The sequence below is a fragment of the Eublepharis macularius genome, chromosome 3 (genome assembly GCF_028583425.1).
Source record: "Eublepharis macularius isolate TG4126 chromosome 3, MPM_Emac_v1.0, whole genome shotgun sequence".
Lineage (NCBI taxonomy): Eukaryota > Metazoa > Chordata > Lepidosauria > Squamata > Eublepharidae > Eublepharis > Eublepharis macularius.
The window spans coordinates 92902588-92924677 of NC_072792.1; the positions used below are offsets into that span (position 1 = coordinate 92902588).

General features: G+C 47.8%; 1 protein-coding gene across 5 annotated transcripts in view; it reads right to left on the minus strand.

Moving 5' to 3' along the window:
* IGSF5 (immunoglobulin superfamily member 5) overlaps nt 1-22090 on the minus strand; it is an 84694-nt gene that overhangs the window by 23934 nt on the left and 38670 nt on the right. For 2 of the 5 annotated variants that reach the window (XM_054973639.1, XM_054973635.1), the window contains exons 5-8: nt 14025-14153; nt 12201-12225; nt 1970-2067; nt 27-106 (exon numbers count right to left, since the gene is read on the minus strand). In XM_054973639.1, the coding sequence (XP_054829614.1) occupies nt 27-106; nt 1970-2067; nt 12201-12225; nt 14025-14153 (332 nt within the window). The remainder of the gene's footprint in view (nt 1-26; nt 107-1969; nt 2068-12200; nt 12226-14024; nt 14154-22090) is intronic. The other 3 variants (XM_054973638.1, XM_054973637.1, XM_054973640.1) reach the window with 2 other exon arrangements.

A 22090-nucleotide genomic window follows, 5' to 3' on the forward strand; every position in this document is an offset into this window, starting at 1 on the left:
ACATTGCAGAGACGACTTCCAATTACCTCTGATGCAGAGCCCACTGCTAAATCTTGTTCAGGTCCACGAAAACCAGAGTCCGCTGGGGGGGGAGGCAGAGGAGCTCCTGCGACAGAACAGAGAATATACTAGAATGTTCAGAATGGCAGGAACTATAAATCACTTCAGAATACGAAAAATAAAAATAATTTTGTACTGGTATTTTTAGAAGTCTTTTTTCCTGTAAAGGATTTTTAAACAGATAACTCTTCAAGCACTATTATAATCTGCTTGTCTAAGTTTAGTTGTTTCTTTGTAAAATGCTGCTAAGGTGAGAAAGTTTCCCATCATTTGAATATGTGAGTATTCAAAATAACCTTTCTACAAGTTCACTGCAGATTGCAACATTTATAGGTGGTGGAAAGCCATTATGAGGCCATGTAATTAATCAATGGGCAGCACAGAGATTGCCTGCTTGAATTTAAAGACCACAATGTACAGAGTTAGCTTTCTGCTTTAAACTTTTTAGTCAAAGTTCTCAAATATGCAAAGTGCATCTAGGGGTATGTAGTATTAGACATAAAATTGAAGCAGGATTCCCTGCCCTCCCAGTGCACATATTGTAAAACATGGGTCCCCAACCTTTTTGAGCCTGTGGGCACCTTTGGAATTCTGACACAGGGCAGTCGGTGCAACCACCAAATGGCTGCCACCGGAGCCAGAGACAACCACAAAATTCCAAAGAATAACAAGATCTGTCTATCCATTTTTATCCCTAAGAATCTCACAGTGGTGTACATTGTTTCTCCTGAACAGCCCTGTGATCCAAGAGAGAAATGGCCAGCCGCAAGAGAACAGGAAACAACTATTAAGGCTGCTAGCATAAGATATTAGGAAAAGATAGTAAGAACCAGTGTGGTATAGCGGCTAAAGTGAATGACGGAATAGGATCTCGGCAAGCGAGGTTCTGTTCCCTGCTCTGCTATGGAAGCCCTCTGGGAGACCTTGAGTCAGTCACAGACTCTAATCCCAACCTACCTCTCAGGGTTTGCTATGAAGAAAAAAATGGAGGAGACAAGAATGATGTAAGCTGCTTTGGATCCCTATTGGGAGAAAAGGTAGAGCATAAATGAAATTAAATAAATACGTTTTAAAGGGGCACCAGCCCTGTAGTGTCTACCTAGTACAGTCTGGCAGTGTAATTGCATTTTCAGCTTTAGGGGGGAAAGCCTTACAATTCAGGTCTGGAAAGTTTTTTTTAAAAAAACCAGAGAAAATACAGGAATGTAACCAGTTGATCATGAAATCATCTGTAAAAATAATAAAATGAGTTGCAGCAATTCTAGGTGAAATGTATCTATGTAGAACCAGTCATAGATGGTCCTTTATTTCTCATTTTATTTTTGTGGGCAAGGTCTAGATTAGAATAGGAATATCTTTCTGTCAACAAATTATTGCAATAAGAAGAGATGACTGATTAAGGGTAAGCAAGGGCAGGGCTTGACCCATGTGTCCATATCCGTTGCAAGAAGGGACCACTTTAGCTGTTCCAATTGGTGTTTCAACTTGTCAAGCAGGGCACAAAATCAGGATGTTCAGTCTCCCCCAAAGCACCATATCATCTGTACATGGTGCATGGGCTCTTTGTTGCCTGCTGCGGTGTTCAAAAATCCAATTAAAAAGCTCAAAGAAAATCCCCAATTTTTAAAATTAAAATTAAAATTTGATTTAAATTGAACTTATTTTGATGTGTATAGGCTTGGGAAGCCTTAGGCTGCTTTCAGCCTGGGGCAACTCCTATCATGGACTCATTGCCATTCTGAAACAGAGGCCTTCACAGTGATGAGCATCTAATCCAAGTAATGCTCTGTTTTTTCAATCATTGAAAAGCCTCATACATCCCATCATTCTGATGTCTCATATGGAATTTAGAATGCACATGAAGGCATCTAGCAAAGAATCTTTTAAACACAGATACATTTTTACTCACTTGACATTTGCTTGGTATGTTTTTGTTCCTCTGGACTGTAGCCATAATTTTCATTTCCGCTGTCACTCACTGTTTCCAAATTTTGCTTAGAAACCTTTCTAGAAATAAAAACATCTTACATTTTAATCCATGTTTTTTAGAGATATCTGTGCAAGCAGAGAACCACTCCCTTCAACTTTTGGTTTTAAAGCAATGCGGCCCTTTCCTGGCACGCTGCAAAGCAGCTGAGCCAGGGGCCGTTGATTGCCTCTTCGGAGGATGGTAGACAGCACCATCCCCCACCTACATATATGGAGTGGCTGCTCTGCCCTTCCTAGCTTCAGTGTGGTTAGTCGCTCGGACGTGGAGGATGTTCTCCAGCCGAGTGACTGTGTTGCAGGCCGGGTCGAGGCGGAGCAGCGGTGATCGCGCCGTTGGAGAGCGGGCCGGAAGCGCTGTGTGGTGTCGGCAACGACCTGCGGGCCTCTCGGCAGCGAGGCCAGGAGGCTGAGCCGGGTTTGCGTGGGCCGGGCTGTGCGCCCTGCCCGCGTTATAGCAGCGGAGCTTTCCCTCTTGGCTGCTTGCCCCACTGGGGCTGAGCGGCCCGGGAGAAGGCGTGCCGCGCAGCTAGGCTGCGGCAGCTGCAGGCTCCCTGGTCGGGGGATGCGTTTAGGCCCGCAGCTGGGCGGTTGCCAACCGCCGCGGGGTTTTTCCCGGTGCTTGCCTTTAGGCAGCAGGGCTGAAGGGGCCGAGCACAGTTGGCCACTGCTGGCTGTGCCACCTTTCGGTGGGTGGTCTCCTGCTGCTGGGCCTGCTTTGTGTGGGCTTTGGGGATAAGCGGCAGTGGAAACTTGGCCCATAGCAGCTGGCGTCTGCATTTCTGGGGGGCTCTCTCCTCCTTTTGCCGCCCTCTGCCTATTTGAGTGGCTGGGAGGGCGGTTAATCTGTTGCTGCCTGGGCGCTGGCGTTAAGTTCGTATGGTGGCCTGCAATTTTGAATTGGGCAGCGACCATTTTGGGGCTGGTCTTTTTTAGGGAGTACAGGCAGTCATTTTGTTTCGGCGGCCATTTTGTAGGCCCGGGTAGTGTCGTTTAGTGAGTAGATCGCATCTAATCATTTTGGACTGCGGCTGCCTCACTTGTGCTTTCTTTGTGCCTCTTATTGGGGACATAGAGATAGGCTGCTACATAAATAAATAAATATATATTTTTTTTAAAAAAAAGGCAAGGAGAGGAAAGAAAGGGAGGAGGGAGAGAGAGGAAATATAGGAAGTCAACACATGGGGCGATTGGAGTGGTTGCGCTTAGTAAGGAATACAATGCCTCCTAAGAAGGGTGGTGGTTTATCTAAAGGGAAACAGCCTGCTAAGAAGGCTCCAACTAAACAGCCACCCCCCCATGTATCCTCTTCAGAAGATGAAGATGTAGGTGGGGGTCAGCTTGATATTTTGAGGCGTTTGGAGGCTCTGGAGCAAGCCAAAGGGGATGGTGGCACAGCACAGCAAGGGGCAAGTATTACTAGGCCACTTCGATGTGCTTCTAGGGACGCGGTTAATCGTAATATCTTGCGTCGTTTGTCTGCTCTAGAAGGGGCTGCTGGATCCTCAATGGCTGGTGGTAGCGGTGGACGTGAGACTGCTGTTACAGAATCGCAGGAGCCTGTGGTGGATCTGGACCGAGATTGGCCAGAACACTCGCCCCCGGTAGCTGTAGCTGTGGACCCTGTGGATGCTGCTGGTAAGGATGCTGCACCACATTATGGCTATCCTTGGCTTTGGGGGCCTTGGGCGCAAGGGGCTGCTGCAGCGGCGGCTGGTGCTCTTCCCGAGGCTCCCCCTGCACAGTCGCCTGTTACAGCTGGTGTGAGTCAGGCTGCATGGCCTACGCAGTGTTCTGCACCCACTGTTCATCAGCAGCAGGCGGTAACCCCCCCCCCAGCATGGGGGAATGCCGGTATGGCTACATATTTGGGCCCAATGGGTTGGCCTGGGTGTCCTGCCATGCCTTGGGGCTTTTATCCTTATCCTCCCTTAGCCTATGGCCAAGTTCCTTTTAATGCAATGCCATTTGGGAACACGGCTTTGCCCCTAGGGGACCATTTGACACAGGCCACAAAGGACAAGATCCTGCGTGGAGAGTATGTTGACATCTTTTCCCTTCTTTTTCGTGAGTTGGAAAAGAAGGACAAAGAAGGAAGGTTGAGAAGACATGGAACAATTGGCTTCCGGCTTCCTAGTCTATGCTGGGGTGATTGCCAGGGCGCAGCCTAGTCAGGCCGCGTCCCTATTTCAATATTTGGATATTAATTTAAAGGGCTATACGGGTTTCTCAGGTGCTGCATGGATGCAGTATGATGAGGAGTTCTGGATGCGGGCGGCCATGAATCCAAGCCTACCGTCGGATCGCATTCACCAGCAACTTTGGCTGCAACTTTGGCTGCAGGTGATGTCTCCGGCTAAGCTGAATTTGGGGGATCGGTCAGATAGTGGCCACGTAGTTTATCGCAGTTCCCAATCGACCAGTACCCGCGGTGGAGCAGGGCAGCAGGTTCAACCCCGGCTGCTCTGCTGGGAATTTGCATACAAGGGTACTTGTCTTAGAAAGCCCTGCTGTTACAAACACGAGTGTCCCTCTTGCACGGGCCCACACTCATACAATGCATGTGGCAAGGCTTGACAAGGATGGAGCGGTAGAGGGCAGGGCGGAAGTGGTTCTGGAGGGCAACAGCCCCCTGGAAAAGGGCCCCAGCCCGGTAAGGCTGAGGGTCCTTGAACGCCTGCTGCGAGCTTACCCTAGGAAAGAGGATGCAGTTTACTTGTTTGAAGGTTTTAATGTTGGGTTTAGAATCCCGGTTCAGGGACCTAGGGCACCGTTTATGGCCTACAATTTGCGTTCGGTTCAGGGCATGGAGGACATAGGCAGAAGATTCAGAAGGAATGCGCTGAGGGGAGGGTCCTTGGGCCATTTTTGGCCCCACCAACTCCCAACTTCAGGGTGTTGCCCTTGGGGGTGGTGCCAAAGAAGGCGGTTGGTGAATTCCGCCTTATTCACCACCTTTCCTACCCCAAAGGAGATTCAGTTAATGACGCCATTCCAGAACACTTGTGTTCTGTTAGGTACACCTCCTTTGACCAAGTGGTCAAGGTGGTGCGTAGGTGTGGGGTGGGGGCGGAGATGGCAAAATGTGACATTAAGTCGGCATTTTGCCTTCTTCCCGTCCACCCTGGGGATTTTGAGCTTTTAGGTTTCGCCTTTGAAGGCAAGCGTTATATGGACTGTGCTCTACCAATGGGCTGCTCTATTTCTTGAGCAGCCTTCGAGCGTTTCAGCTCCTTTTTGGAGTGGGAATTGAGGCGACGTGTAGGTAGTCATGACTCCTCCCACTATTTAGATGACTTCCTTTTCGTTGGGTGGGCAGGGTCATCTGAGTGTGCCAGGTTGATGGGCACTTTTATTGAGTTGGCTGAGGAGCTGGGCATCCCTTTGGCCCACGAAAAGACAGAAGGGCCTTCTACAGTGCTCACCTTTTTGGGAATCGAGTTAGACACGGTCTAGCAATCCATGCAATTGCCTTTGGAAAAGGTGGACGATCTTAGAGCTCATCTGCAGGAGTTTAGGGTCAGGCGTAAGGCTTCTTTGGTTGAGTTGCAGCAGCTTGTTGGGCATCTCAATTTTGCCTGCAAGGCTGTTGCCCCAGGCAGGGCTTTTCTACGTCGGTTATGCAACGCTATGGCCCCTTTGCGTGCACCCCATCACCGTCTAAGGGTGACGAATGGTATGCGCGCAGATCTGGATGTCTGGTCTGAATTTGTTGAGGGGTTTAATGGCGAGATGAGTTGTTACTTGAGGCCGAGTTGCAAGTCACGTCAGATGCCTCAGGGTCTACTGGCTTCGGGGTTTACTTTCGAAAGCACTGGTGTGCGGAGCAGTGGCCGCCTGATTGGCTGGCCTCAGACTTGGTGAGGGACCTTACTTTTCTGGAGTTCTTTCCCATTTTGGTGGCTGTCCACCTGTGGGGTGATGAGTTGGCCAATCACTCCATCCACTTTTGGTGTGACAATCAGGCAGTGGTTCATGTGGTTAACTCTTTGACCTCCAGATCCCCTAGGGTCATGAGGTTGGTGAGGGCATTTACATTGCGGTGTCTTCGGTGCCATATTTTGTTTAAAGCCAGACACGTTCCTGGGAGTAACAATGGAGTAGCGAACACTTTGTCTCGCCAACAGATGGAGCGTTTCTGGCAGCTTGCACCGGCGGCCGATCTACAACCAGCAGTGATGCCCGCAGACCTATGGCGGCTTGGGAGGCCGAAGCGTGTTGGGCCATCCAGCTTGCCATCACGCCCAGTACACGGAGAGCGTATTGGAGAGCGGTAGGCCAGTTGGAAGAGTTCTGGCGTGAAGCTGGCATTGGTTGTATGTGGCCCATCCCTGTTGAGCATGTTATTCAGTTTTGTGTTAGACAGAAGGGCCGAGGATTGGCTGTTAAGTTCATTAGAGGGCAGCTTGCGGCCCTGGCCTTTGTTAGTAAGGCCCGGGGATTGTCTGAGGCCACGGATGATTTCCGGGTGCGGAAGATGCTCGAGGGTTGGTCCAGGGAGAGTGTGGTTCGCGCGGACCCATCTCACCCACTGTGCTAAAAGGCTTGGGGGTTGCTTGGAAAGCAATCTGTGCCTCGGGATCTGAAGTTAGGCTCTTTCATGCAGCGGCCTTAACTGCCTTTTTGGGGGCCTTGAGGGTGAGCGAGCTTGTAGTGGCGTCTACCAGGGATAGGTCTGGTCGTGCCCTTATGGCAGGTGACCTTCATTTCATTGGAGATGTGGTTTCTTTGACAATTCATAGGTCTAAAATGGACCAGAGGCAAAGAGGGGTAAGTGTTCGGCTGGGCTCTTGCACGGACTTAGAGCTGTGCCCAGTGATGGCCTTGAGGTATTTGCAGGTGCGGGGGGATGAGCACGGTTGCCTTTTTCGACACCAGGATGGTTCTCCACTAACCCACTACCAATTTTGGGCAGTGACAAAAAAGGCCTTAGCTAGGTTGGGTTTGCAAGGGGAGAGTTTTGGCACGCACTCCTTTAGAATTGGGGCGGCGTCAACAGCAGCTGCCATGGGGTACTCTGGTCAAATTATTCAGAGGGTTGGCAGGTGGCAGTCTAATGCCTACCATTCTTATGTGCGTCCGTTGTCCAAATTTTAAGTGTACTGATTGGTTTTTGTCTCCGAGGTGTGTTGCGCAGGGGATGGCAGCGTATCCTGATATGTGGGCACAGCTACGCCTTTTGGGCAGCCCACCAAGCGCGAAAGACACCCGTGGGGTCTCAGCTCGGGCTAAGTGAGCAGGCCACAATTGAATGGCGGGGCCGGCGGGCCTTCAGTGGTCTGGCTTGTTGCCAGCGCTGTTTGGAGTGGGGTGTGGTGAACCACCTCACATCCTTGTAGTTCATTTGGGTGCTAATGATTTGGGTCTTCTACAGGGCAAGGCTTTGTCCTCTCAGGCGCTGTCTGACATGTGCCTTATTGCCTCCCGATGGCTGGGGGTGCTGATTATGTGGTCGGCTATGATTCTTCGGCAGGTTTGGAGGGAGGCGGAGGATCGCCAGGCCATTGAGCGGGCTAGGATGAAGGCCAATAGGGCCATCCAAAAGGGGTTGGGGGAGGGGTTGGGTGTTTATTTTCCCCACCCCAGGATCAGGGCCAAGTTTCCCAACCTCTACAGGGGTGATGGGGTGCATTTGTCCCACGCGGGCAATGAAATTTTTCTAAATGATTTGCGGCAGGGGCTTGAGTTGGCCTTAGGCCACCAGTGGGGTGCCAGGGCCTAAGCAGAGGCTTGGCCTGGGCATTGGCTGGTTTGAGTTGGAGTAGGGTGTGGGCTGGTGAGCACCCTTGGCGCTTCCCTATTGATGGGAAGAGGGGCCTGCCTAGAGGCTGGTACTGCTTTGATGGCTGCCAGATGCAGAGGCAGGCTGCCTTCGGGAACCCCAGCCTGCAAGTCCTTCCCTCACTGCTATACGGCTGAGGTGTTCAGGAGCTTAAAGGGGAGTGACCAAATTGCCTGGCTGGCCGGGTCCGCCCCATCCAGTGGATGGGTCCCACCCGGGGCTTCGGGGCTCGCCCAGACAGGAGTCCTATCAGCGTCACAAGAAAACTTTGATTTAAATATTTTTGCTCTAATCAGCTTGTAAAAATAATATGTAAGTATTTTTGGCAGGGGCCAAAGCATTCAAGTTAAGGTTCTTAGTGCTAAGGTCTCATTCTTAGTGTTCAGCCTCCTTCTTTCAAACACCTGCCCCAGCAAATTCAGTAGAATTAAAGTACAGTTTACAGACCAAGGCACTTTCTGACATTCATGGCTCTCCAGTGCCTTTTCTATCCCAGCATAATTGGTCATTCCCACATTGCAATGCAACTGTATTCATTCTTGCACTTCCTTCCCCTCAATTGGCTGTAGAGTTGAAGAAAGGTCCTTGTGCCACTTGCACACATTGCTTTCATTTTTTATTGCTTATAAGATAATTTATAAACCAAAAATGGTTTGTATAATTTATAGCTATTCAAGTTCAGAAGATGTGCCTTGGAAGATCAGTAAGTCTGGCCATCCCTGAAATAGCTCGTAACCCAACGTCATTACGGAGCTCATTGCAGAGAATGCCAGTATTTCAAAAAGAGCTAGATGGGATTCCCAACAGAAATTTGACAGGAACTGACAAAATGTAAATTAGTGGCATTTGGTTATTTAATATGTTTACCAGTCACCATTCCAGCAAATTGGCTATTTCACCAAGGGTTTCTCCGCTGACTGACAGGAATGCTCTGCAACTCCTTATTTCTGCAGATTTGCTCACTCATTCAGCCTTTAACACAAGGCTTCATCCAGAGGAAGAGCACCAGCTATCATTTGCCCCTTGATGCTTTAATGAAGTTGCCACTAACATCTATAGTGAGGAAGAGGCCGGCAATGGTAACTGCTGCTTTTCATCCTCCTCACTGCCCTTGGCTATCACTGCTCACTTTCCTGCCCTCACTTAGGGTAGGTGTTTACTGAACATCCCTGCTGTTGCTCATACTGCCTTGAGTCTCAATGAGAAATGTAGACTACAAATAATGTAAATAAATAAACAAAGACCCAGAAGCCCACTCTTCATGTTAAGGGGGACCAGAGTAGGCTCTTTGCCTGCGGGTCAGCTCTGGGCACATCTTCCTAGATTATTCCAAAATATGGGTGCCATCACTAAGAATGCCCTGTTCCATGCACTGATGGAGGAAGTCTCCCTAAATGAGGTAGAACACAAGGGAATGAGGAACAGCATGGTCAGGAATAAATGGAAACATATGCCCTTAAAGCACCAGCAAACCTAAGACAAATGGGCTATAGATAAGCAATTGGAAAGGGCTATATTTGGGCTATATTTTCCTCTTTCCTCTGCTCCCAACAGATGGCTTTCAGAAAGTAGAGGATTATTGCTCAAAGGCAAATGAAAACAATAACACTTGAGATCACAGACACAAAGGGGTTGTTTTAAACTTTTCAATATTGATTAACAGGGTATTTATATCGATAAAAGGATTGTCAAATTTTTAAAGCTTTACAGCCCTAAATAAATATAATTAGCTGGCATCTTTTTCTTCAAGTGTTTAAAACTCTTATTTTAAGGTAGCTGCAGTTATTATCAAGCACTTTTTAAAAGGCTTTCAAATGAATCTAAGAGCCAAAACACACGTTAAGAAAAACCTAGGTTCAGCACGTGTTCTCTTACCTCAAGGTTTGCCGGGATCTGTAGGAGTCCTGGAAGCTTAAAGTAGGCGTCCTGGAAGCTTAAAGATCTGTAGGGGTCCTGGAAGCTTAAAGTCCTGGAAGCTTAAAGGATCTGTAAGCGTCCTGGAAGCTTAAAGGCGTCCTGGAAGCTTAAAGCTTAAAATACAGGCGCCTGTATTTCCCTTTCCCTTTTTGCTGCTCTGTAAATGCTAAACTTTAAGCTTCCAGGACGCCTACAGATCCCAGCAAACCTTGAGGTAAGAGAACACGTGCTGAACCTAGGTTTTTCTTAACGTGTGTTTTGGCTCTAAGAAAAGCAGAATGAGCTACCCCAGTCTGTCTCCGTTTACTTGTGTCAATATATCTCCATGTAGGTTCCCTTTCTGTGCAATAGAAATCTGATACTCCAAGATCCTATGGAATTGGCACATCTGCCCTAATCTTAACTGTACTTCAAAAGAGAGAGCTACTCTGGTGCACAGTGACCTCCTGTGGCATATGTGCAAATTATTAAGGCTACTGCAGGGAAATCCTTCTTCAAAACAAGCCTTTACAGAAGTCCTGCACTAAAGTTTACGTTTGGAGTATGACTGGTACATGTAGGCAACCCCATTGGCTTAATGGAGACTACGCATTCTTATTTGACAAGTGTGCTTTTAGATTATGTGTGAGAACAGGATTACTATCCAGAGTTCTTTGTCAGTTGCAGAGACTTAAAGAAGACAACAACCTCTAAATGTGTTACCTGGTTAACAATTATTTTCCCCAAGTTACAATGTCTACACTAAGAAAAAAAGTGCTCAGAGCTTTGTTTGCATCTTGTCGTATTGCCAGCAAACAAGAATGGCCTCTGAATGCACCCACTATGTAATCTACTTTCACAGTAGCTAAGTTTCTGAGAGTATGCCATACTCGACAAGGTATCATATGCTGTATTTAGTCTTTCTGTCTCATAGCCAAGGTCTGGCCGCTGTGCGGAACAGGACCAGCCTTAGCTGTTCTCCAGATCCAGGGAAACTTCTAGGTTTTTTTTTTAAAAAACCTTTTTAAAAAAAACAAATGAATCTGGGGCTACAGTCTTCACAGATAAACAATCTGTGCACATGCAAAAAAAAAATCCGAATCTGCAAGATTTCATACAAAAACGTGGTAGCAAGAGTTGCTTAAAGCATTGCCTCCCTGATCTTCCTATTTCTGTCCCACCCACCCCTTTTGTTCTTCCAGTAGGCTTTGAGAGACAATCAGGCAGGCAAGCACAAAGTGGAAGGGAAGCTGAAACACACAGGGAGAGGAAGGTGTGTGGGTTGGAGGGAACAGAGAAAGCAAAGCAAAGGAATAGATGGGTTCAGGCAGGAGGGGTGATGGAAGCCAGAGTGAGAGAGCAGATATGGCTGAAGTGGGTAAGTGGGGTAGCAGTGGAGAGGAGGAAGCAAAGATGGGAGGACAAGCCTGTGGCAGCAGCAAGGAGTGGGTAAGGGGGAAAGACTTCCCATCCCTCATGATTCCTCACAGGATTCAACTTGTGAGAGTCTAATTCTGAAAGGAGCTGAACACATTTCTAATGTGCAGTTCAGGCCTATGCAGAAGAAGGCTCTGCTTGCAGTATCCTTTTGGAAAGAAGTGGAACACAGCAGACTAATTTTGCCTATCTCCTGTTCAACACTGCCCTTGCTTTTTTGCCACTTCAAGTGTACTCTCACTGTAATAAGCTTGGGGCTCATATTACACTATGCTGAGAACAACTCTTCCCCTCTCAGTTCTCCTGCTTGTCCTGAAAGAGACAGTGCTCTTGCGGACAGGGATTAAAATAAGTTGGTATGAAGTGCCATTAAGAAAGTGACCAAAGCATGGATCCTTCCATTTTATGCATTGAAAGAAAGCAATTTAAGTTACTTGTATTCCTGTGCCAGAGTTGCAGTGCAGATATCATCACTGGTGGTAGCCATGCCAGTAGTCAGCACCAAGGACAAGAGAATAATAGGTCTGCTTGCATTGGCGTTGGGGTCTTTCATCCTGTCATGCATTTGCTGTAATTAAACTATGTAGCACAGGACCAGACTCTGATAGCATTTTTCACAAGGCTTAAAGCATTTCTTATTTCAATCTATAATATGCTTTGGTTGGAAGGCACATTCACATTATCATGAGCAAGATCACATATTGATATAAATAACACACAAAAGGCTCAACAGCAATTTAAGCCTCAAATATGAAAGAGTCCGAAACCTTATAAAGGTGTCCTTTTAGTACACAGAGAGCCCCACTGAATAGACTGTACAATTTCCCTGTGTCACTGAAGGCTGTATGATGGCAGTGAACCCAGCAACCTAAAAGCAGTAAAGTTATTAATTCCAAAAAAGTTACATGCATACCAACTTTTTTAAAGTGTATTGAGCATTTTGAAAGAATACTGGCATACTGTTATGGAAAGCCATGTAAGTTTCATCTTCTATATAACAATTACCCTGTCAGTGGAATAAATGTGAGATTTGGCTTACCGCATTTCCTTCTGATAGTTGGACTCTGGGGAAAAAAAAAAACAGATCTTCAGTTGTGGAAAAGTAGCACAATAACTTACCGGAAATTTATACCCAGATCTTCCTTATGCTAAACTAATTAAATATGGAAAGTTGCTTTAATACACCAAGGAAGATTCTTCATCCACAGACATCCTCAGTCATTTCAGTTGATGTAGCAATAAAGAAAAAACCGATTAAGTTGTAGTTCCTGGAACGAGCCCGGAGGTGGGCAAGTGTAATACCCGCTTTCTGTATCTCCTCATCTGAGGCCTATGTAGGAGAGAAGGCTGAGACTAGAAGTCTGTAAATAAGTTATTGCCATAAGTTTAAAGTTTGTTCCAAGACTGTGTGTGTTTAATATAGAGAGATCTGCTTGGTTTCACTTCTCCGGTGAAATGGAAAAGAAACTATCCCTAGGCACGAGAGGCTTTTGTTTCATAGCCCATACTCTTGAAGCACTCCTCCATGCACATATGACTGAAAAAGCATTTAGCTACAACACACAATACGTTTGTTTATGAGTTGTCTTGGGTTCACCACTTTGATCAGAGTCACGCAATGCTGCTTTAAAAACTTCTGGAGCTAATTTTGCTGATGAAGGGCAGCATGATAGGGTTGCCAACCGCCAGGTGGTGGCTAGGGATCTCCCAGAATTACAACTGATCTCCAGGCAATAGGGATCAGTTCTCCTGGAGAAAATGAGGTTCCCTCCCCTCCCCAAACCCCATCCTCTCCAGACCCCACCCCCCAAATCTCCAGGGATTTCCCTACCCAGAGTTGGCAGCTCTAAGGGGGCTCCTTCTTTCCCACAGCCTTTTTTCTGAGCAAGAAGAACTCACAATGGGAAGTTATTCATGTAATTCTGGAGCTGCAAGTGCGTGGACTACTCTACATGGTGAGGTGAGGGAGTTCTGTGCCTCTCTCCAGACTACTAAGATCATTTTCCCTGGAGGAAGCTTAAGCAGTTTCTGAGGGCAGACTCCTGGAAATTAGGCTTCAGTCTTGCTCTCTTTGCACACAGAAAATAGAATCTGCAGGGGCTCAGTTAGTAGGGTTGCCAACCTCCAGGTGGGCCCTGGAGCTTTCCTGGAATTGTAATTGATCTCTAGGCTATAGAGATAGTCTCCCCTGAAGAAAATGGCTGTCTTGGAGGGTGGAGTCTATGGCATTATACCCCACTGAGTTTGTTCTCCAGGTTCCACCCCCAAATCTCCAAGAATTTCTCAACCCAGAATTGGCAACCCTATCACTTGGCACTGTAATCAAGACTCCACTATTCCAACATGTACACACTATCACAAGGTTCCTGCTGCTTGGCATTCTATATAAACAGATTATTTACTGCAATTGAGGCCCTCCTGGGCCTCACCCTGGAACCTCGAGCTATCTACTTCACCCCCAGTGGGCCTGTAAATGAGTGGCCTGCTGGACAGTATAAAACTAGATGTGATGCATAAGAACTTTACATGTATGAAATGAATGCCCTGGCCTCATTGTAGCAAGCCTGGCACAGCAGAGGCAAACCAAGAGGGGCAGCTGATGTAGTTCAGAAGAGCCTGTCTGCGTGCTAGGCACTGTACCTTTGTGTTGTGTTGTCAGCTTTTATGCACATTATTACTACTGACTAAATTAATTATAAGATCATTCCTGAAATGTTATACCAAGCGTATGACAGCTATGTTAACAACTGTTTCTCTTTAGAGCCAGGGTTATTTGTGTGCGTGCCTAATCTTCTGCCATACTTTTCAAAATATAAAGTTTAGGACTGAAGATGTATAGCCAGTTTCCCAACAGCCCACATACCTTTCTTTTTGCAGCAGCACACAAGAAGCAGAATAATAAGGATCAGAAGAAGAAAACCAACAATAGACAATACAACTGCTAATATTATTGTACGGATTCTTCCATCATCTTCATTTGTACCAGATTCTACTAGACAAAATTAATAAAGATTAAGCAGTGAAATAAATGAACATTTTGTGAGCATTATAATGTTGGTTTATTAATTTTAATGAGTTGCCCTTATACTTACCTGTTTTGAACAGTGGTGGGTTATGTTTCCTAAAGGTTTCTTCTTGACATCTAAAATATCTTTACCAGATTCATTTTTCTGTTATGTCCCATCCTTTCCAGGTTATTTTATTACAGTCACATCAAAGGTACCAACAATGCCTATGATTTCCATTTAATTTTAGTAAACTTATTTTGCAACTATTATAAACTGTCCTGGCCTTAAGAATGTAAGAGAAAAAGCCCAGCTGGATCAGACCAGTGGGACATCTGGTCCAACATCCTTTTTCACACACTGGTCAACCAGTTGTCCCAAATGACCAACAAAAATGTTTAGAGCATTTGGGGAGTAATTTGTGGTGACATGGGGTGGGGGGTTGAACTCAACACCACCATAAATGAGACATCATCAAAATGAAAGAAACCAGAAAAGTCTTCTCTGACTTTAGCACAAAATACACTGAATAATAATACAAGCCTTATATTATTTGTATCTAAATTTTGTGAAAAGCAGTGATACTCAGCACCAGACATGGGTACGAACCAAAAGAAATTAACGAACCTGTGGTTCGTGGTTCAGTGCCACCACTGAACCCAAACTAATGAACCACAACGAACATTTCCCGTTGCCGAACCGGTTCAAGGTTTGTGGTTCGTGGGGATCAGAACGGCCCCCATTGGACTTAGAGAGCCCATATTCAAAGGGAGTGTTTAGCAGGCTCTCCTCCAGCCAGCATCCCAGTTTGGTCAAGATTGCAATAGGGATCTTGGAGTTATACCCTCTCCAATCTGAGGCCCCCAGGAAACTCCCACTCAATAAAATTAGAACCACCAGTTGATGTTGGCCCAGTATACAAGGGGTGTATTTGAAAGCAGGCTGCCTCCCCTCTAGGGGGTGGGGGGTCTGGCCACTTGCTGGTGGCACCCCTATGTGCCTGCCCGCCAGGCCTCAGAGGAGCACGCATTTATTCCCGGTGCAGGCCAGAAGGTGGGTGATGACAGCGGCGGCAGGGCCTGGCGGGCATGGGGAGGTGGGGGGGTCTGGGAAGTGGGAAGATCCCCCAGCAACCACGGGGCCTCATCCAAAGGTCCCACTGAGGAATAATCTGGTGGCAGCCAACATCACCCACCTTCCTGCCTTGGCGGAAAGGATGTGAGGAAGAGGAGATGTCATGTGGAGGGGAAGTAGGAAGATCCCCCAGCAACCACGGGACCTCATCTGAGGGTCCCAGTGAGGGACATCCACCCTGAAAGAGTGCGCAGACTGCTAAGGCAGAGGCTTGGCCGCTTCTCCTGTGTCACAGTGGAGACTGTCGCCAACATCACTCACCTTCCTGCCTTCATGGAAAGGACGTGACTGGTCGTGGCATTACCCATTCACCCCTGCCCGGAGGGGACAGCCGCTGCTGTTGACAGGGGACACCATGCTGTACAATTTTATGTGCAACAGCAGCAGAGCTGCCCTTCATGGCCAAAACAACCACTGGCAGACATCACCCACCTTCCTGCCTTCACAGAAAGGACGTGACTGGTCATGTAGGATTCATTCCCCCCATGCACAGAGAGGACAGCAGGTGCACATGGATAGGGGTGCACTGTGCTGCACAACAATACACGCAACAGCTCCTGAGCTGCCAATCATGGCCAAAACCACCACTGGCAGACATCAACCACCTTCCTGCCTTCACGGAAAGAACATGACTGGTCATTTGGGACTCATTCCCCCTATGCACAGAGAGGACACCAGTTGCATATGGATAGGGGTGCACCGTGCAGCTCAAACCTGTCAGCTCAGCAAAAGCATCCGAGCTGCCCCTCAGGGTCCAAAGCGGCAGCAGCAGACAGCACCCACCTTCCTGCCCTCATGGAAAGGGTGGGAGGGACCCATTCCCCCCTGCTCAGAGGGGACTCCAAGTGCCATGGAAGGGGGGATACTGTGCGGTGCCACCCTAACAGCAGCAACAGCAGCAGAGCTGTTCCTCGTGGCCAAAAACAGCATCAGCTGGCAGCACCACACCTTCCTGCCTTCATGGAAAGGACAGGATGGGAAAGACAGGAGAGGTTGGGAGGCATCTGAGCAGATCCAGAAAGGGAGAGGTTGAAACAGGGACCATCAGGGGAAATGTCAGGGAGACAGGGACAAAGGGTTACTGCCTGCTGCATCATGGAGCATGACCAGGAAGACCCCTTAGTCGGCGAGCCATGAGCCGAGAAAGCCACTGAGTTGCGGGGCAGCGGCGTGCGACAACATGACACACCTTCCTGCCTTCGCGGAAAGGACGGGAATGGACAGGACCGGGGAGGTCGTTAGGAGGGGTTGGAGCGGTCCCAGAGAGGGCAAGGTGTGAAGAAGGACTGTGAAGTCGGAAGATCCCAACACTTGTGAGGCCTCCTCCGAGGATCCCACTGAGGTACCCTGTGGTGGCAGCCAACATCACCCACCTTCCTGCCCTTGCGGAAAGGACGGGAATGGACAGGACCGGGGAGGTTGTTGGGAGGGATCGGAGTGGTCCCAGAGAGGGCAAGGTGTGAAGAGGAACTGGGAGCTTGACAGGGAGAGGAGGACCAAGAGGCCACAAACACCCACCGTGTCGGATTGCGCAAGCTGCTGTGGAGGAGGCTTGTCCGCCCCTCCTGTGTCGCAGAGGAGGCTGTCGCCAACATCACTCACCTTCCCGCCTTCATGGACAAGAGATGAGTTGAGGGACCCATTCCCACCATGCTCAGAGGGGACAGCAGGAGCCTAGGATAGTGGGCTCCGTGCTATGCAACCATATGTGCAGCAGCTCCGGACCTGCCCTATGTGCCCAAAAACAGAGGCTCAGAAAACACCCACCTTCCTGCTTTCACAGAAAGGACGGCCTGGAGAAGAACTGCCCTGTAGCCCGGTGTCAAGCTGGGCACCTTTTTATGGGTGCCAGATCTTGGCCTGGGGTGGCGGAGGTCCTCTGGTTGCCACCAGTAGGCGGTGATGGCAAAGTACCCGTGATGGCAGCCACTCCATAGATCGGCTGTGAAGTGCACTGTTCTGCCTTGGACGGCTGACAGCTCTCTGCACACCATGTCTCACACTGACTCGTAGAGGGCAGACACGACTCGATGCCCAACAGTGCACGATGGAGAACCATGGGGCAAAGTGCTGGAGCAGCAGTTGGAAGGCCACGCCCTCCATGACCGATAGGGGGAAGCCTTGCAGGGCAATCGTCTGCGCCACCACACGAACACCCGCCTCCTGAGACCTAGACCTCACCCTTTTCAGCGGCACCACCCCTGACCCCGATGGGACAACTTCCCCCAGGGCGGCCGCCTGACCCTTCCGCTCCCACCAGCAGCACCCTTGGGGCAAGGCTTCTTTTTGCTGGCCGAGGACGGAGACCACAGGCTCGGGTGGTGCCTCTTCAGGTGCCTAGTCAGGGTCATTGATGACAGATGCTTCGGGTCATTGCCCCTGCACACCAGGCCATCACACACACAACACCGCACCACACGGGGGTCAGTCATAAGGGCCTGAAAGTGCCTCCATACACTGAGGTTGAACCATGGCCCACTAATGATTCCAGGGGAGGGAGGACAAAGGGTTACTGGCTGTGCCATGGAGCTGGCAATGGAAGACGGAGTGATGGGTGGATTGCAGGCAGGGACAGCACCGGTAGTTTGGGATGGGGATGGGCTGGATGTTTCCTCAAACTCCAACCATTCCTCCAAGGATCCCTCGGCCTCCTCCTCCTCAAACATTTTCAAGAATTCCTCTTCCGCCAGTGGCAAGAGCTCTTCGGCCTCCTCCACAGCCACAACAGGTGATTTTTTTGGGAGCAGGAGTCTCTGCTGCTCCAGAGCCCTGCACAGCACTGCTTCCAGTGGTGTAACTGGGACAATCTCTGCACTTCCCCCCACAACCACTCTTGTCCACCACACAAAACCTCATAGTGCCAGCAAACAAGAATTGAGGAGAGAAAAGGAGATGACACTGTGAGTTCTCAGCCGAGGTGCCCACTGAGCTTGGCCCCAGGGCCTGGCAGCAGCCCTGGAATGAGAGGGAGGGAGGGACTAGAGCCCTAGCCCACCACTCCCACAGACCTGACCTGATCAGGCACTGATAATAATCAATGTGAGCCCTCAGCTGAGGTGCCCACTGAGCTTGGCCCCAGAGCCAGGCAGCAGCCCTGGAACCAGAGAAGATAGATGTCTATCCCCAACATCCAAGCTCAATTATACTCTCTCTCTCTCTCTCTCTCCCCAAAGGCTAGCAAGTAACAAGCAAGAGCTCTGCCCCACTCCACTGTTCTCTGAAAGTGAAACCCAGCCTGGGAGCCCACTGCTATTTATAAGCACAGGTCCCATAGAGCAATGCAGGAGGTCTGTGGTTGGCTGTCAGAGCTGCCTATCAGGGTTTGCAGGGATGAGATTGGAGTGCCCATGGCTACAGAACACCCCCTCCCTCCCCCAGGTGTCTTCTCCCAATTTGTAACCACTTTGCAGCTCCATGGTTGGAAGGAAGACCTGCCGATCTAGGTAAGCTGGGCTTCCATTCGGGTTTCCAGGGCGACAGAAGGAGTGCAGAGTTCAGGCATTCTCCCGGCTCCGTTTCCAAGGGAATTGATTGATGGTGCCTGACTGTCTGGCTTCACAAACCACGGAAAAATGCAACAAACCATCCCTCTTATGAACACTGGTTCGTTGGCTATGGACGCTCACGAATTGCCGGATCGCGAACGGATGATCGGGCCGTTCATGGGTTTTTTGCGTTTGTAGTGCGGTTCATGCCCATGTCTACTCAGCACGTTCATCAAAAAATAAAAAAGGCCAGACTTCCTGTTTGGGATCCATGGAGGTCTAACGCAGCTCCACTTGCGGAGCTGACCGGACTGCCGTTTTAACCGGCCGGCGGGGTGAAAATAGCCCGCGGCCGACTGCTCTCAGGCGGGGAGCAGGCAAAGAACGCTCAAGACCCTAGGGTGAGCTAGATCTCGGACGAGGGGGGGCTCTACACAACGGGTCCCCTCCCGATCCTTGAGGTCCCACCTTGCGACGGGTCGGCTATAATCTCTGCGGCAGTTTTGGGGCCAATTCGGCTGGCATAAGACCTACATACCCAAGCATCGATTGGGGGAAGAAGCTGAGAGGAGAACTTAAAATCGAAACAGCGATTACAACCCGAGAAAAGTGAAGAGAAGGTAAAGATCATTATCTTCTGAGACGGGACAGATTGATAAAAACAGAGAGGAAAAAAAGTAGATTTTTAAACTGCAACAGACTAGTGAAAAGGAGGGGAAGACTCGGCAGGAATTGAATTTAAAAAGAGACTAAGTTTAAAGAAGTTATTAAAGAAATGGGACTATTGTTTTGAATGCCTGTGGCTTTGGAGCTGTGAGAAAAAGACACCATCGCGAGATCTGCTGTGGGAAGACGGGAGACAGGAAGTGCGTAATAACAATAGAGTGGCTGGAGAGAAGCGGCCCTTGCTGGAGGGCAGGAAGTAGGGAATCGCCATTTTTGAAAGGGGAAGGGTCGCGGCTTCAGCGGAAGAGGAAGTAGGCCATCTTGGATTACAAAATCATAGAGAAACCATAGAGAAAAGACGCCCGACATTTTGGACTCTTTAAAATTTAATTTCTATAAGAAGACCGGGACATTTAAAATAGAAAAACGTTAAATTTTACGCCACGGAGTTAAGGAAGAGAGCGGATTCGTGGGAGCGAGCTAAAGCAAGCCCCACGATGTCAAAAAAAGAGTGGCAATCGGCAATAGAAAACCTGGATAAAAACCTGGACAAAAAACTTTTAGATATGATTAAAGAACTTAAGGACACGAAATTGGAGCTGATAAAAGAGGTTAAAGAGGTTACACAGACAGTAAAATCGGAGCTGTCAGAAGTGAAAAAAGGTATGGAAACAATACGAAGTGAATTACAAGGAACGCAGCAGAGAGTTAAAACAGTAGAAGACGCGATGGAGAATTTAGCAGACACGCAACAAACAGAGATGAGATTGGTGAAGGGGAGAATGTCAGTTGCAGAAACTAAACACATGGAGAAGCAGCTACGTTTTCGTGGCCTGCCAGAAGTGGAAGGAAAGTCAGCGCAAGAACAGATGACTGAGGTGTTGGCTGAGTACCTGGGGAAGGAGGAGGAGGAAGTTGTGGCTATCCTAGATGTGGCATACCGTGTGAATTCGAGAATAGCAACCCAGAGGAAACTACCAAGAGATGTGATTGTGCAGTTTACAACACGAAATATGAAAGAGAGGATTGTGACAAAACAGTTTCAAGATCCATTGGAGATTGATGGCAAGACGATTATTATAATGAAGGAACTGCCCAGATCAGTGTTACTGGACCGGAAAAAATATAAAGTGCTAATTCAGATTTTGAAGGACATGAAAATCAGGTACAGATGGGAGTTACCGGAAGGAGTGTCCTTTGAGTTTGGAGGGGCCAAAAAACGCATCAGATCTGAGCGAGAGATGGAGCGATTTATTAAGGACAGTGAAAAAGACTTACCAACAAGATCATGAGTATGGAGTGTAAAGTATTATCTTGGAATGTAAATGGACTAAACTCACCGAATAAGAGGAAAAATACTTTTCACTGGCTACTAAAACAAAAATGTGACATTGTTTGTTTGCAAGAGACCCATATCAGAAAGCAGGATGTAAAATATTTAAAATCTGGAAAACTGGGCAAAGAATATGTAGCGGCCTCCAACAAGAAAAAAAGAGGAGTGGTGTTGTACATAAAAGAGGAGCTACAGCCAAAATTTGTTATGAGAGATGTGGAAGCTAGATTTGTAGCAGTGGAATGTATTTGGAATTTAAAGAGAGTGTTGGTAGTCGGACTTTATGCACCTAACGGTGCAAAAGAAAGCTTCTTTGAGGATTTAAGGAAGCATTTAGACGATCTTGCATATGACCAGATAATTCTTGCTGGAGACTTCAATGGAGTGACAGACTTGGAACTAGACAAAAAGACTACAACGGCACAAAAGAAAAGAGGACTATTACCAAAGCTTTTTTTTTAGTTGATTCAACAAGAGACTCTTGAAGATGTATGGAGGAGAGAATATCCTAAAAGCAGACAGTTTACTTTTTATTCTGCAAGGCATTCTACATTATCAAGAATTGATACGATCTGGGCCTCAAAAGACTTAGCATTATGGACTAAGGAGGTAGAAATAATGCCTATGGTAGGCTCAGATCAGAACCCAATTATGTGGAAATTTGGAAAAAAGAGAAAAAGGAAAGCATGGAGAATAAATGAGGACTTGTTACAGGAAAGAGAGAATATGGAAATACTGAGAAGAGAGACAAAGTTTTTTATACAATACAACGTGAATAAAGAAGTACCAACCAATAAAGTTTGGGATGCTTACAAGGCGGTTGTAAGGGGCATACTAATGGACTTAAATGGTAGAGCAAGAAAGAAGAAAGAGGAGAAAAGACAAGAGATTGAGGAGAAAATAAAAGCCAAAGAAATACAGCTAAAAAAGAGACCAGGGAAAAAGAAGGTATACCAGGAAATTAAAATACTTCAAGAACAGCTAACAGCAATGAGCAATAAAGAATTGGAGTGGAATCTCAAAAGACTGAATCAAAAAGCGTTTGAGGGTGCTAATAAACCTGGGAAGTACCTGGCATGGCAATTGAAGAAGAAAAGGGAAAAGAAGATAATAAATAAAATTTGCGAAGATAACAAAACGTATTTGGAGCAGGCTACCATTAGTAGAGCCTTTTATAAATTTTACGCTAAGCTGTATAATAAAAAAGAAGTAAACAAAGGATCAATAGCGTCATATTTGGAGAAAACCAAACTTCCAGAAATCTCGGAAGCTTGGAGAAATAAGTTGAATAGTGAAGTAACTGACG